This window comes from Durio zibethinus, chromosome 7 (assembly GCF_047325235.1).
Source record: "Durio zibethinus cultivar Kanyao isolate XHJ-2024 chromosome 7, ASM4732523v1, whole genome shotgun sequence".
Taxonomy (NCBI): domain Eukaryota; kingdom Viridiplantae; phylum Streptophyta; class Magnoliopsida; order Malvales; family Malvaceae; genus Durio; species Durio zibethinus.
In genome coordinates, this window is record NC_143168.1 from 24,836,722 (window position 1) to 24,850,520 (window position 13,799).

Here is a 13,799-nt window from a genome sequence, read left to right on the forward strand (position 1 = left end):
CATGTTTCAGCAATCTTTGAAATCCGTGTTCAAAGACCCATCTAGCATGTATTTATATTCATGCCAATTTTTACTATATAAAGGACTGAAAACTTTTGGGTGAATTTGCTTTCCATATACTATATGTTAAATTTAATTGTCTTTTATATATGTATAATCAATTAGTAGCATGATTAATCCTTAATTAAGTGAATGTCATTTACTTTTTTTGAGTTTCCACCGGAGATGGAGCTTCCAATTGCACCGTTCTCACTGTGGCAAACGAGACCTAAAGCAATAAATTTTGTTCTTAAACTACAAACTGAAAAAGCTGTTGAAGAAAGGAGCAGACGTGAAGCGGGGAGCCATGGAAGGTTAGGTTTCTAGTCCACAGGAAACAGTAGCTGAGCTACATCGATAAAAGGAAATGTATGCTTTTGAGAAGCTTACCTGCCTGAAATTTTCTTACAGATGTGGACATATCTGTGGGGTTGCAGATCAGAATTCTGATATTGAAATGGAATCGCCATTCTTTCTAGAACTCATAAAAGGCCAAAAAAAAAATGCCACTTTCTTTGACCATTTATAACTGATCCCCAAGAATTTTGCATTGGATGCTGTTATTAGTACTGATCGACATGGTTTTTCTTTTTTTTTTCCTATGTTCAACATAAACTTTATGGGTGGGGGGGACACTGGGAGGACACACAATCCACGCTATTTCTCTAGAATATTTGCTAAAATTACTGTTATTCAGTCTTATAATAAATTAATAATGTATTATTTTTATAATACAATATATTTTCAGGTTTTGTCTTTTCCCTTTCAAAGGCACATCCTTTGTGATCTTGGTTCATTTAAAATTTTTATTTTTAAAGTGTTTTTAATAAGAATTAAATTTTTTTCACAACAAGGTTTAGACAAGGATAGCTTACTTCAACACAAGATTAAAACATATCATAAACTCCAATGAGCTTTTATATTGAATTTACAAATTATCAATAGAAAAGATTATTGATAAGAAAAATCAAATTTAAATTTTATAAATAAAGTATTTGATTTTTACTAATTCAACCAATTAAGAAGAAAATGAATTCTTTTCTTTATCAAATTAATTAATTCTTCTATGTCCTATAATAAAATTTTTTTATGAAAAGATTTATGAAATAAATCAGCTGTATAATGCTGAAGTGAGCATATCAAAATATGGTAAAATATATTTTACTTATTAATAATCGTACATACAAAAACAACATTAACTAAAAGAAATAGTTCAAATACGACATTGAAATCAAATAAAATTTTATTTAATAAAGTAATTTTTAAATATAATCAATGCTTCAAACTTATCAAATTGATATACTATCGAATAGAATTTTTGTACGATTAGATCACGGAAGAGATAGGGTGTTAAAGAAAATATGCCATTCATGTCAAGTAGGGTTAAATGCATAAATTTGGAACAAAAGAGGAATAAAATGAAAAATAAAGAAATAAAGTAATAGAATAAACTTTTTGGGAGGGATTCTTTTTAAATTTGTACTCAAATTCAGTGCATGCAAAATGCAAGAGAAACGTGAATACCTTTTTAACTGGAATCCTCTTTGACAAGTGGTTTTTTATGGTCATTTCAGCATATTCTTTCTTGCATGCCAACAATGTTATTTCTGCCATCTTTCGTCATCTTTGAAAAAAGAGACCAGGCCCATTTTCCATCTTGATTTCTAGCTTCCAAAATCACGTTGAAATGGGAATGAGAAGAATATTTCTTCGCCTACCAAAATCATGGAGATGACCAATTTGCTTGTAGCGTAACCTTTTAAAATTCTTTGTTCTGCTTCCACTTTTGAATAGTAGTATTCTTTTTTCTTTTTTTTTTTATTTAAAAAAAAAGGTTATTGTGAATGACGAATGAATTGTAATTTAAATGTTAAGGATCAAATTAGAATGATTAATTTTGCTTGTGAAATTTAAAAATTAAATTGATGATGTATGAAATAAGGTTTTAAATGTAAAACTCGAAACATTACCAAACAATAGTAAAGAAAATGAGAGGTAGTTTAATAAATATATTGAAAATGTTATATTTCTAATGTATAACCATGGGTGTGTTCTTGTTCCCAACCCCATGTGATACGGTCAGCTTCCAATTTTTTTCTTGCCAAACCCATGATTTGTATGCCTGGTAACTTATTGACCACGAAGCTCAATTAAGGCTTCTTTCACTAGTTTGACCATTTTTATCCCAAAAGAAAAGCAAAGGAAATTAATTTTCTATCTGATTGATCACATTCAATCCCATATTATGGGTTTGAAGTATAAAACGACTCTGGAATTACCCACTTTTCTGGGAAAAATCTCGAGAAAATCAAAGTTGCCTTGGGGTAGGTGTATTAAAGATAAGGACTTGAAAGAAAGGTACTTGTGCTTATAACTATAACTACAAGGCTACTACAACTCTTGTATAAGTCAAGCAAATTTCTAGTTAATTGTGGATCCCATATGGAATATGCTTTTGTTCTATGAAAGCATCTTTCACTTATTATTAGGTGAGGCAGCTTGAAAATTGCGGTCCAAGTAGCTATGAAAGTGGCTCAAATTCAAATTCAAGTTCATGCTTAAATGAGGAGCTTCAATAATGGCTTCTAGAGGAGAGAAAAAAAAGTACACATTTTTTAGGCAATATATTGCATTTGAATAGACATAGGACCACAAATGAATTTACTTTATGATGGGTTCGGTTCTTTTTTTTTTTTTCATTAATTTTCAGTATGATTTTAATAATTATTTAAAAAATATGATTTTCATAATTCATGAGTGATTTTTTAGGTAAAATTTTATTTTAAAAATTTGTAAAATTTACATTCAAAATAAATGAATAATAAATCCAAATAACTCGCTTAGCTTAAAAGTAATAAGTTTATGATACAACTAAGATAAAATCTTAGTTTGGGACTAGTTAAAAAAAAAATATATATATATTTTTTATGAAACTAAATAGAAAATATTTATGTGATTAACACTATTCTTGTGAAATATAATACGAATATTATTTACAATTTTTTTCTACAAAAAAATCGTAGATTAAAGATAAAAATAATCATATATTTTAAATTTTAAATATTAAAATTATTAATTATTATTTTTTAAAAATGATCAAATAAATTAATTGAAACAAATTTTGAATTTTTATTTATAAGCACTTAATCACTAAAGAAAACGCTGTTAGTCAACGGTCGTGTGTAAATGTGTTCAAACGATACACTACTTCTTACGTAGCTTTCGTAGCATAAACGTATAACACAGAAGTTGGACTGTTTTGAATAGGAAATTCAAGCTGTGATATTATTAAAGTCAAGGTCCATGCTTTTCCCTGTTTTCACTCAATGGACTGTCTTTCGTGTCCCAAACTTTTATTACACCGTTCATTACTCATCATAGATGACTTGTATGTAGGACTTGAATGAAGTCTATTTTTTATTTATTTATCTTTTTTTTTTAAGTGTTGTGTCAGCTTCTAAGAAAAGAAAAAAATATATTTCTTTTCAATTCCTTTTGGGTTATAATTTAAAAACTTTTTTTTTTTAATATTTTTTTTTGTCAAGGGTAAATTGGGCTAAAACAACATGTAGAATATTTGAAAATGCATTGAATTGGGCCAAAGGAGTAGGCCATAACACATCCATTTTATGTAGGTTGGTTTGCAACAACTAGTGTTATAAAAAGAAGTAGGAAATTTTCATTTCTCACAACTAGTGAATAGTTAATACATGAACCTCAATAAAGAAGAGAAAGTCTTCAAATAATTAGCTTCAAGTTTTCCTCAATCATAAAAGAAAAACCCAAGAGATCTGGCTTCCTTTTTTGTTTTGTTTTATTTATTTTTTTGCTTATTGTTTGTCCCATTTTTCTTTCACTTTTGGACCAAATCCCTACATGAAGAATTAGAATCCAATTTGATTTTGAATTGTTAAATAAAAACAGCCAGCCATCAAAAACATTTAAGTTTAGATCATGTGAAAAGAAATGCTTTTTTCTTGGACCCAATGATATAACAAAAAAAAAAAAAAAACTTGATCTTGTAAACCTACTTGAAGGCTTAAATCATTGATGACGCCCAAGTCCATTGGGTTTGACTTCTCTTCGTTTTTTAATTCAATCAAGTTGGGTTTGCTTTTATTAGAATACCTATCACTTAAAAGGCCTTCTTTTTTTATAAGAATCTATGATTTTTTTTTTTTATATATATTTGATATTGGAGGATTTGAATTCTGAAATTAAAAGTTCAGCATATCGTATTGAAATCAAAGGATTTTGTTTAGTGCAATTCTGGTGTGTTCATGATGTAACTCATGGAGCTTCTTCTTCTACCCTACAAAGTGCAAATGTTGTTCTCATACATATGTACCAAGGAATGACTGCAATGCAATGAATGAAATGAAAAACAATTAGGGGAGTTGTTAATTGAATTGTAAGAAGTTAATTCATGCATGGCATGGCTTATGTTCATAAGATTAATTGTTCTTTTATTCATGTGACTTTTATTATTTTTTTTGCCTATATAAATATGTATTTTCATTTCTTAAAAATATTTTTCTTTCTTTTTCTTTTGTAATTTATAAATTTTGATAACAAACTTGAAATCACTTGAGGAATTATGTCAAGTAAAAAGAAGTAAATAAAAAAAATCAACAATTATATAATTTATTGATAAAATATTATACTTTTAAATTTGAAAATTAGGGTTCAATTATCTTTACAACCTCAAACAAAATACATAATGATTTACATAATTAAGCTTCTTACCTAAAACTTAATTCACGCAATAACTGTATTCTTTTATTTTTGAAAAATTAAAATATAATAAAATTTCTTTTTTATAATTTTCTAAACGAACCTAATAAATGACCTTTTCTCGAAAGCAATACAAATGAAAAAAAAAATCCAAAGTAAAATAGGAATAAGACTCGTTATGAGACAAGAAATTTAAAGTTATACAATTACTCAAATTTGTAAACAAAAAAAATCCGATTTAAATAAGATTTTAAATTTTATATGGTATTTGGCAAACAAAAGTTTTTTTTTTAATTGCTCTAAACATTGCACGTGAAATCTCTAATGTCACGTGACCTATATAAGTAAGACACAGCCCTAAAATTTTCTTACTTCTTCTGCCTCTTGTCGAAATCCAGATTTTCTCACTCTTACGGCGCGAACAAGAAAAAAGATAAATAAAATGAGAAAAGGAGGGCCAAGAAAGGGAGGGAACTACACAAATCCATGTTTAACGATGCACCAGCCATGGGCTTCGTTGTTAGTTCATGGGATCAAACGTATCGAAGGCAGGTCCTGGGCTGCTCCAATTAGAGGTAGCCGCTAATTTGTTTAAATATAAAGCTTTTAAATTTATGCATAAAAACAAATACCCATGTCTTTTTTGTCAGTTATATTTCATGGGGTTCTTTTGTTTTGAGTAAAAAAAAAAGTTGGAAATTGTTAGAAAAAGCACCATATGTTTTTTTGATAAGGCTTTAATTTACGTTGAAAACAGTACTCAATTTTTTTTTCATATTAATCTCCTTAGTGTTTTCTTTTATGATTTTAAATCATGTGGTTGATTAGTTTTTGATTAGAGTTAGGATTGGGGCTTTTAGTTTTTTGTTCCTTATGTTTTGTGGAATATCTAATTTTTACTCAACAATAAAGAAAAGGTTAGATATTGTTGATTGTTTTAGTTGCTTTATGTTGTAAATTAATTTTGAGTTCTTATCTTTGTTTTGAGCTGCTTTTTATAGAAACTATGCTTGTTGTTAGGGGTAATAAGGGTAAGAAAAGCATAATATGTGCTGATTTTTAGACTGTACTTTAGTTTACATAATTACTAGACAATAAAGCTTTAGTGGTCAATTTTTTTACGTCCAATTGAAGTGCACTATTCCTGAAATGGAAATGCCTTTTTAGAAGACTCCTGCTAGATGTTTTATGCTTCAATTCTTTGCATTGGCCCTGAAGTGGAAATGTCAATGTTGTTTTAGAGAAATGGAGTTATGATTATCCATTTTCCTTTTTACAGTTTTGATGCGTTTATAGCTAGTGTTTCTTTTCTTCCCCTTTCTGCAAAGTTAAGCTGCCTCTGAGTATATTATGTTCTCTTTGCAGGTCGCCTTTGGATACATGCTGCCAGTAAAGTCCCAGATGAAGCTACAATCAAAGCAATGGAGAATTTCTATAGGGAAATTTATGCAATGAGTGGAATTACTGATATTGAGTTTCCAGAACATTATCCTGTTTCAAGACTGCTAGGTTAGTCCTTTCTATATTCGTTTAATCTCATTTGATATTTCTGTGGTGGTTTATTTGCTTGTTTTTCAATTCTCTTTGGTATTACTTCCTGACAATAGTTCATTGCAAATTGATAAAATAATTTTATGGGGTATGGTTTTAATTCTGAATGGCATTGTTTTAAATTTCTATCCATTGTATTATTTTTTTCTAATCTAGATTAATTATTCTTTGATAGGATGTGTTGAAGTGGTTGGCTGTTTGAGATGTGAAGAATTAGTTCAATGGGAGGTGCTACCTGAAGGGGTGGGCTACTTAGCTTTTCTCACCTTGTGCTCCTTGATATCTCAACATGATATGCGACAATTCCAATCCACTCATTCTTTTTATTCTCCTTTTTTCTCCTTGGTATATCCAGGTTAGGCTAGAAGGACTAACTGATTTTTGCTGGCTTTGTGAACAACCAAAGGTGTTAATTTCATGCTGGATAGATTGCTATTCAACTTATTTTATAATTCCTTTTTCAATTAGATATTATATTGTGAGTGTATTTTTTTTTTCATTCGGTGTAGAAATTGCTAGTCCCATTTGAGATGCGAGGCTACCAACGTGTTTATAATTTGGAAAAGAAGGTAACTTTGTGCAAGAAGTTAGACTATTCTTGCTCAATTTGCTTTGAATTGATATTGATTGAAATATCTGTTACAGATATATGAGGCAGCTGTTAGAGGTCTTGTCCCAGTTGATAGTCCAGCGCCAGTAAAATTTCCACTACCAAATCCGAGAGATCCTTTCTCCTTGAAGCCAGGATCCATTTCTGCATCCATTCTGGAGTCCGAAGCATCTGCTATTGAGAAATCATCTGGTCTCATTGCAGCAATAGCTGGTGCACGAGCAGCAGCTACACAGTTCTCAAAGGACCAAGATTTTCCTACAAATACCATCCAGAATAGTACACCTGATTCAACATTAAGTGAAACACAGACGATATTTATAAAAGACAATAGAATACCTGATAGTAACTTAAAGGAAGGATCTATAGAGGCAAATTCAGCCTTAGAGCAAAACAACTACTTTGAGGAAGAGGGAAGCAGTAGTCACAGTCAACCTCCTGCACATCCAAAACAGCATCCTGGTGCCTCTGCTAAGGTAAGCAGTTATTTTACTTTGATATAAATTGCCGGCCTGCTTTTTCATTGCATGAATAAAGTCCATGATATTGGTGTTCCATCCAACATATCAACTAGATGATTGAACATTGAATGGGGGTGAGGGGGAGGACACATGAATGGTAATTGCTATTCTTAATATCATGTCATTTTCTTATTAACCCGTGTATTCAAACAAGTGGAACAATTTTAACTTCAGATTGCACTATCTAATTTCTGGACTTTTAGTTTTTTACCCCAGCGTCCTTGTCTGATTGCTCCATCTTTGTATATTTAGATTTTTGCTGCAGCATTGAGGGGGCTGAAGCCATCATGAATAGTTAACTAATTCTTAGGACAAGGAGCTTGTATATTAACTAGACGTGTGTGGCATAAGGTTTTCTATGCTGAAATCCAAGTAAAGCTCTTCAAACAGGCATATCGGAAGTGTTTTTCTCTCGTTATTCTTTTCCATTTGTATGCATAATTCAATTCTCTCTGGATGTCTGGTTCTTAGGGCTTGATAGTTGTCGTTGTTGTACTATAATAGGATGTGCTGAATTTTCATGGATTGTTGTAATTTATAGATCTCTAATTAGGTGCAAAATCCATAGACGTGACAATTTAAAATGATAATTTAAAATACGAAAGAATAAAACGACATGAATACGATATAAATAAAAAACATAAAAGTGTCACTATTTAAAATTTTAATAATAATTATATATGAATTTAACAAATTTTAAAAAATATATTTTATATTTTTGATATGAATTATAATACATAATTTTCATATAAAATATAATATGATTATGTAAATTTTAATATTTTATAAGAATCATTACATCTATAAAAGTATGTCAAAAGTATAGTGGTGAATACATAGCCATTTAATAATTAAGAGTGGAGATAGCCATCCAAGACCATGTCAAAGTATTTTTGATGCCTTCTCCCATGGATAATGTGAACTGCAAAACTGTAATGGCAAGTTGTTAGTGTAATCTTTTGTTGGTAAGTTCTCATGAACCTCGTAAGCATTTAAAGGGCATTTATCTCCGGCCTGATGATGCAAGAAGCAATAACAATGGGACTCATTTCAAACTGCCTTAGTCTTTCTGATCCACGGGCTGTTACTATCCGGTTGCTGGTTTCATGTGGAGGTCATTGTAGCTGTTCCTGGGTCTTTGAAGTTTGCACTGTTTGGACTTGGAACCGCCACCTTCCCCTGCTATCAATGGTGTCGTTCAGCCTTTTCCGATGCCCCCACCCGCAACGCCCCCATCAACATGATCAAGATACATAATCCTCGTACCCGTCGACTTTTTGTGCGTAGGAAATAAGGCTTACGTGCATGCAATCATTAAAATATGAAATAAGGTATGCAGTCGTCAAAATATACTAACTTGAAAGAAAAAATCATTAACAACAATAAGGTCTGTTGTGATATTGATAGTATGATAGATTTTTAATTTTAATAATTAAAATTTAATATGTGATTTCGTTTATATCATTTATTATGTACAGTTGAAATTTACATATAATTAAAAGAATGCCTATGCTTCGATGCAAGGATTTAATATTAAATATATGATGAAAGTATATTTTTTTAAAATTTGGTATTTCATAATATATTATAATCATGCAAACATATAAATCATAAAACCAAGCAATTTTGTAGCTTGAGAAACATAAAAAGTTTAGCAATTTCGTTGAAAATTTTATTTTCTTTGAATATCTTTGATAATTACTTTTGCTACTTACTTTTTTTCTTTTAAAATTAAAAGCAAAATGAGCATTGAGAAATAAAAAGCAAATAATATTTTGAAAGAATAAAAAATTTTAAAAAATATTTTCTTCGACAACTTAAAACACATAATTTTACTTTTATATTGAACAAAGATTTATAATTCAATGAATGTAATTTTGCATGTACACTGTAACAAATATATAAGTCTATACAAATCCAAGATACTCATTCCTTATAGATGATCTAATAAGATATTAAACTTGTCATTGATGACATGATCCTCTCTCATCTGCTGCCATTTAGATTGCCAACAATTTCCCAAATCTTGATCAGACCAATAACAAAAAGACCTTTCAAAAAATGTTTTTATAAACATAGAAATAGAAAAATGATATGTTTAAAAACTATACAAAATATCAATTGTTTGAAAAAGAAAAGATGTATTCTGTATGAAACCACAACATATTAATCTAGATTAAATTTTAAGATAATAGAGGCTTATACTTTTTATTCATAGATTAAAAAATCTCAAACAAATGTGTGCTAAGCTCAATAAAAGATTTAACACCGCCTATTTAAGTATTTATGTTAATTATCAAATAAATGCATGACACAATACTTGTGAGAATTGAATCCTACAATATAAAAAACCTTCAAGAGACATTTTAACAAACACCTCTAACTCATAGAAAAGCATTAGACAAAAAACAACCAAAATGGTGCTCTAGCCTTTAAAATTTTACACCTTGCATTCTTAATTTGATGTAAATATAAAAACATGCTATAAACAGTAAAATATCTTGGTATCCTAATGAAAGGGGCAAAATTTTTTGTTCAAATATCTTCAACCTAATCTCAAGTATGAAAACATAGTTTTTCTTTATATGATTCAAATTCACTTTAAAGAAAAAAAATTAAAGGCTTTTATATCTATATGTATCTCACTTTTATCTTTATTTTGTTTTTAAATTAGAATAAATTGTATTAATATAGTTAACTTTTGAAATACTTTCAAAAAAGAAGAGCCATATAAGCTCAATATTAATTAATTGAGGCTCACATCCAATATTCATGCAAATGTATAGTATTAGTCTCCCAACACCAAAGAAACCATAAAAACATTTCACATCCCATGACTAAATAATAATACCATGAGGCATTTTCACAAATAAATTTTGTGCACAAAGACACAACCGATAAATTTATCAATTCCATCCTAAAATCATAGAAACATCTTGAACAAAGAAAATTAAACAGTTGCAAAGTTAAAACAACGATAAGAAAATATCAATTCTTGGAATTCATGAAACAAAAACACATACAAAAGAATTTAAAAGCCAATTTTGTAAATGCTAGCCACATTTTACACTAATTACTAACCTTTGCTTATACAAACTAATAAAGGCCAATAGAGAATTGATTAAGATCACTTCATACAATTTATGATGCAACAATAGTGACTAAGAAAAGCCATTCCATTTCCAACAAATCCTCTCGTTATTTTTCTTTTTTAGTAAGAGAAATCCAGGTTAAATAAATTGTTTAGTTCCTCATATCAGAACAAAATGTGCCATACTAATAGCTTAAGCTATGTGATATTCGAAATGACCCTAACAAATGACCACCGGTAGAATTCGAATTCAAGATCTCTTCATCGAGGAAAATGAATCTTAACTAATTGAGCCAACTACTTATTGGTAATCCTCTCACTATTATTCCACTATAAGCATGTGTCTCATTTGACTTCCATTATAAAAAAACAATATAATAAGTTTGTACATTTATATTTTGAACGAAGATATTACAAAACATATCCCTTTAGCCTTTTATCATTGGTTGGATGAAGTTCTTAATTGTTCAAAACCATGCTACCAAGTCAATAAATCTATTACCCTACTTGTCATAATTGATTATGTAAAAATGATTTTTACACATCAACGTGTCAACAACTTTTTAAATTTGAACAAAATCTAGTATATATGAATCAAGGTATATCAAGAATGAAAATAATGAACCTAAAACAAAACAAAAAAATTGTTTTTACATGATTAAAAAAAAATGAAGCAAGGATGTGAAGGAACCAAAGCTTTGAATAGCAAAGTGTAATAAAACATCTAGACCATATAAGAAAGAAAGGTCAACCTTTCTCTAATTTCATATTTAAATTAAATTATATAATAACGTATGGTAAAAGAAGATAACAGAAAAATAAATACATTATATGCACCACTATGTAGTACTTGACATGTAATGTAACAATAGAAAGAATTTAAGAACTAAAAACCAATATGAGGAAAAATAAAAGCCCAAAAGCAACTATTACCTTCTCAATGTTTTCCAATATAAAACGTTTGACTTCAAAAACTTAACCCTTCATTTTGGTAAATTTGTTGATCTAAGCCTTGTAAGTCCAGTAATCATGTGTCAAATATGTAATGTAATAATAAGAAAATTTAAGCACTAAAATCCAAATTCTAAGAGCAACTATTTAAAATAAGAAACATAGTGGGATAAATACTCAAATTTTGTGCTTACGCTATTAGTAGTAGCAAATATAATCTTCCTTCCACCATACCTTGTCAGTCTTCCTTAACTTTTTCAATAAATGCATGTGTAACAAGCAAATTCAACCATAACTACAATGGCTGTAACAGGAAATTCATTTGACAAAAATGAGTACATGAAACATATATGGAATAAATTACGAGTCATGGAAATAAAGAAAGACATTTTTAATCACATTACTTCTAATCATTAAAAGCCAAATTAGACATACAATAGGACTCATTACAAGAATTTTAAGATATATAATGGGACTAAAAAAAATCTAAAACGCGTGCTTAAAAGAATAATAAACTAAAAATCTAAACTAATTGATCATAAAAGTTTCTTCATTAATTAAGCTAATGCATATGTCAAACCATCGATAAATAATGCCAATTACCCATTTAGTGGGAATGAATTTTCTATGTTTTGCTCCTTAAAGCCTTCTTAAACTATTGACAAACTAGTGGTAACAATTACCTACAAAAACCAAAATCAAATCCAAAAAAGAACTGTGTCTAATTGAAGATTAAAAAGTTTCTTTTTTTTTTCTTGCACTTTCTCAAAGAAACCAAACAACACCAAAATCTAACAAAAATAATTTTTTTATTAGGGTAACAAAAAAAGCAAGTCAAAGGCCTTTTTCTTTTTCCCTTCTATATTCCATTTCTTTTTCCCTCTTTTCATTTTTCAACCCTCTTTAAACCCATCTTTTTCCTTATTCCCTCTTCACATTTCATTTGATTCAAAGAGCGATACTTTTTTCCTTATAAAAGTACACAAGTAATTTAAGCATAAAAATCCAACAATTAATAGAAACTATTATGTGTAAAAAAGTGAACTATTTTACATTCATACATGATCCATTTACCACTCCACCTCCTCTACAATTTCAAACAAAGCATGATCTATATTGAAGTAAAAGCAAGTAGTATGAAATATTCAATTCCTTAACCTTTGGTTCTAATAATAGTGATCATGCTTCTTCCTTGAGTGTGTATTTTGGTAAGGGTCACCACGGCTTTTCCAGAAAGGCCAGGACTATCGGCAGATACGCATGGCCTACAAGCAAAGTCCCTTGCTAGGTTCCTTACCAGTCTTGTCGGTGGCATTAGAATTTTTTTGTTAATGTCGTTTAGGGTCATGTCGCCTTCAAGCCCTCCAAGTTTCACTAATGCCAATGGATACACAACTCTTGTTATCACCCTTTTCTTCTTCGTATCATCGCTTTCTTAAACACATCAAAAATCAATGTAAATAGTTATGTATACACTCTTAAGAAAAAAACACTATGGATTTCCTTTGTGTCATTAGAAGAGAATTTAATTACCCAAAAAGGATATGGGGTTAGTGGAAAATTAGTTATCTTTGTTAAAAAATTATTTGATCTTGATTGATCCATTGAAAGAAGAAAGAGATGAATCAAGAGCTCCAGGGTTACCTGATATTACCTCTTTTGGTGTTTTTATCTCTGTAACAATGTTTGCTTCCTCACTGGTAGCTGATGTGATCATTGATTCATTTAAAAATATGGTAAAAAAAAAAAAAGAGTGAAAGAAATGAACACGATAAAAAAAAGAAAAGCAAGTCAAAGTACATTTTTTATCAATCACTAGGCATCCATCCTATTTATTTCTTTTCGCAAACTATTTTCAACTTTTTACTCTTTCATCACATCATATTTATTATTCCTCTCCCATCCATCACATTTATTTCTTTTGCATCACATTTAATATTAAATAAAAATATTTATTTCCATCTATCACATTTATTTCTCTTCACAACTATTTTCAAATTTTTACTATCACATTTAGTATTACTCTTCCATCATCACATTTAATATTAAATAAAAATATTTATTTCTTTTCTTTCATCACATTTATTATTATGTTTCTTATGCTAGAAAACATAATTTTTTGGGTAAAAACTCTTACATAAAAAATATAATCTAAATAATTTTTAAATATAATATTTTTATTTATCATTAATCACATTTTGAAATAAAAAAACGTGATCTTTAATAAATTATTAACCACATTTTTAATTAATAAATGTTATAGTTATTAGCAAAGATAATATTTTTAAATATCATAATTATT

General features: G+C 29.1%; 1 protein-coding gene across 2 annotated transcripts; it reads left to right on the forward strand.

Moving 5' to 3' along the window:
- Window positions 1-5,126: 5,126 nt before the first annotated feature.
- Window positions 5,127-7,976, forward strand: LOC111277130 (RNA-binding ASCH domain protein). Of its 2 annotated transcripts, XM_022863346.2 has the most exons (7): window positions 5,128-5,348; window positions 6,139-6,282; window positions 6,500-6,567; window positions 6,680-6,730; window positions 6,834-6,893; window positions 6,970-7,410; window positions 7,708-7,976. In XM_022863346.2, exons 1-7 carry the CDS (start codon window positions 5,216-5,218, stop codon window positions 7,744-7,746), a joined length of 936 nt encoding a protein of 311 aa, XP_022719081.1. In that variant the 5' UTR covers window positions 5,128-5,215; the 3' UTR covers window positions 7,747-7,976. The 2 variants fall into 2 exon arrangements, with proteins under 2 accessions (XP_022719084.1, XP_022719081.1); XM_022863349.2 differs by lacking the exon at window positions 6,680-6,730 and having other exon boundaries at window positions 5,127-5,348.
- Window positions 7,977-13,799: the final 5,823 nt, after the last annotated feature.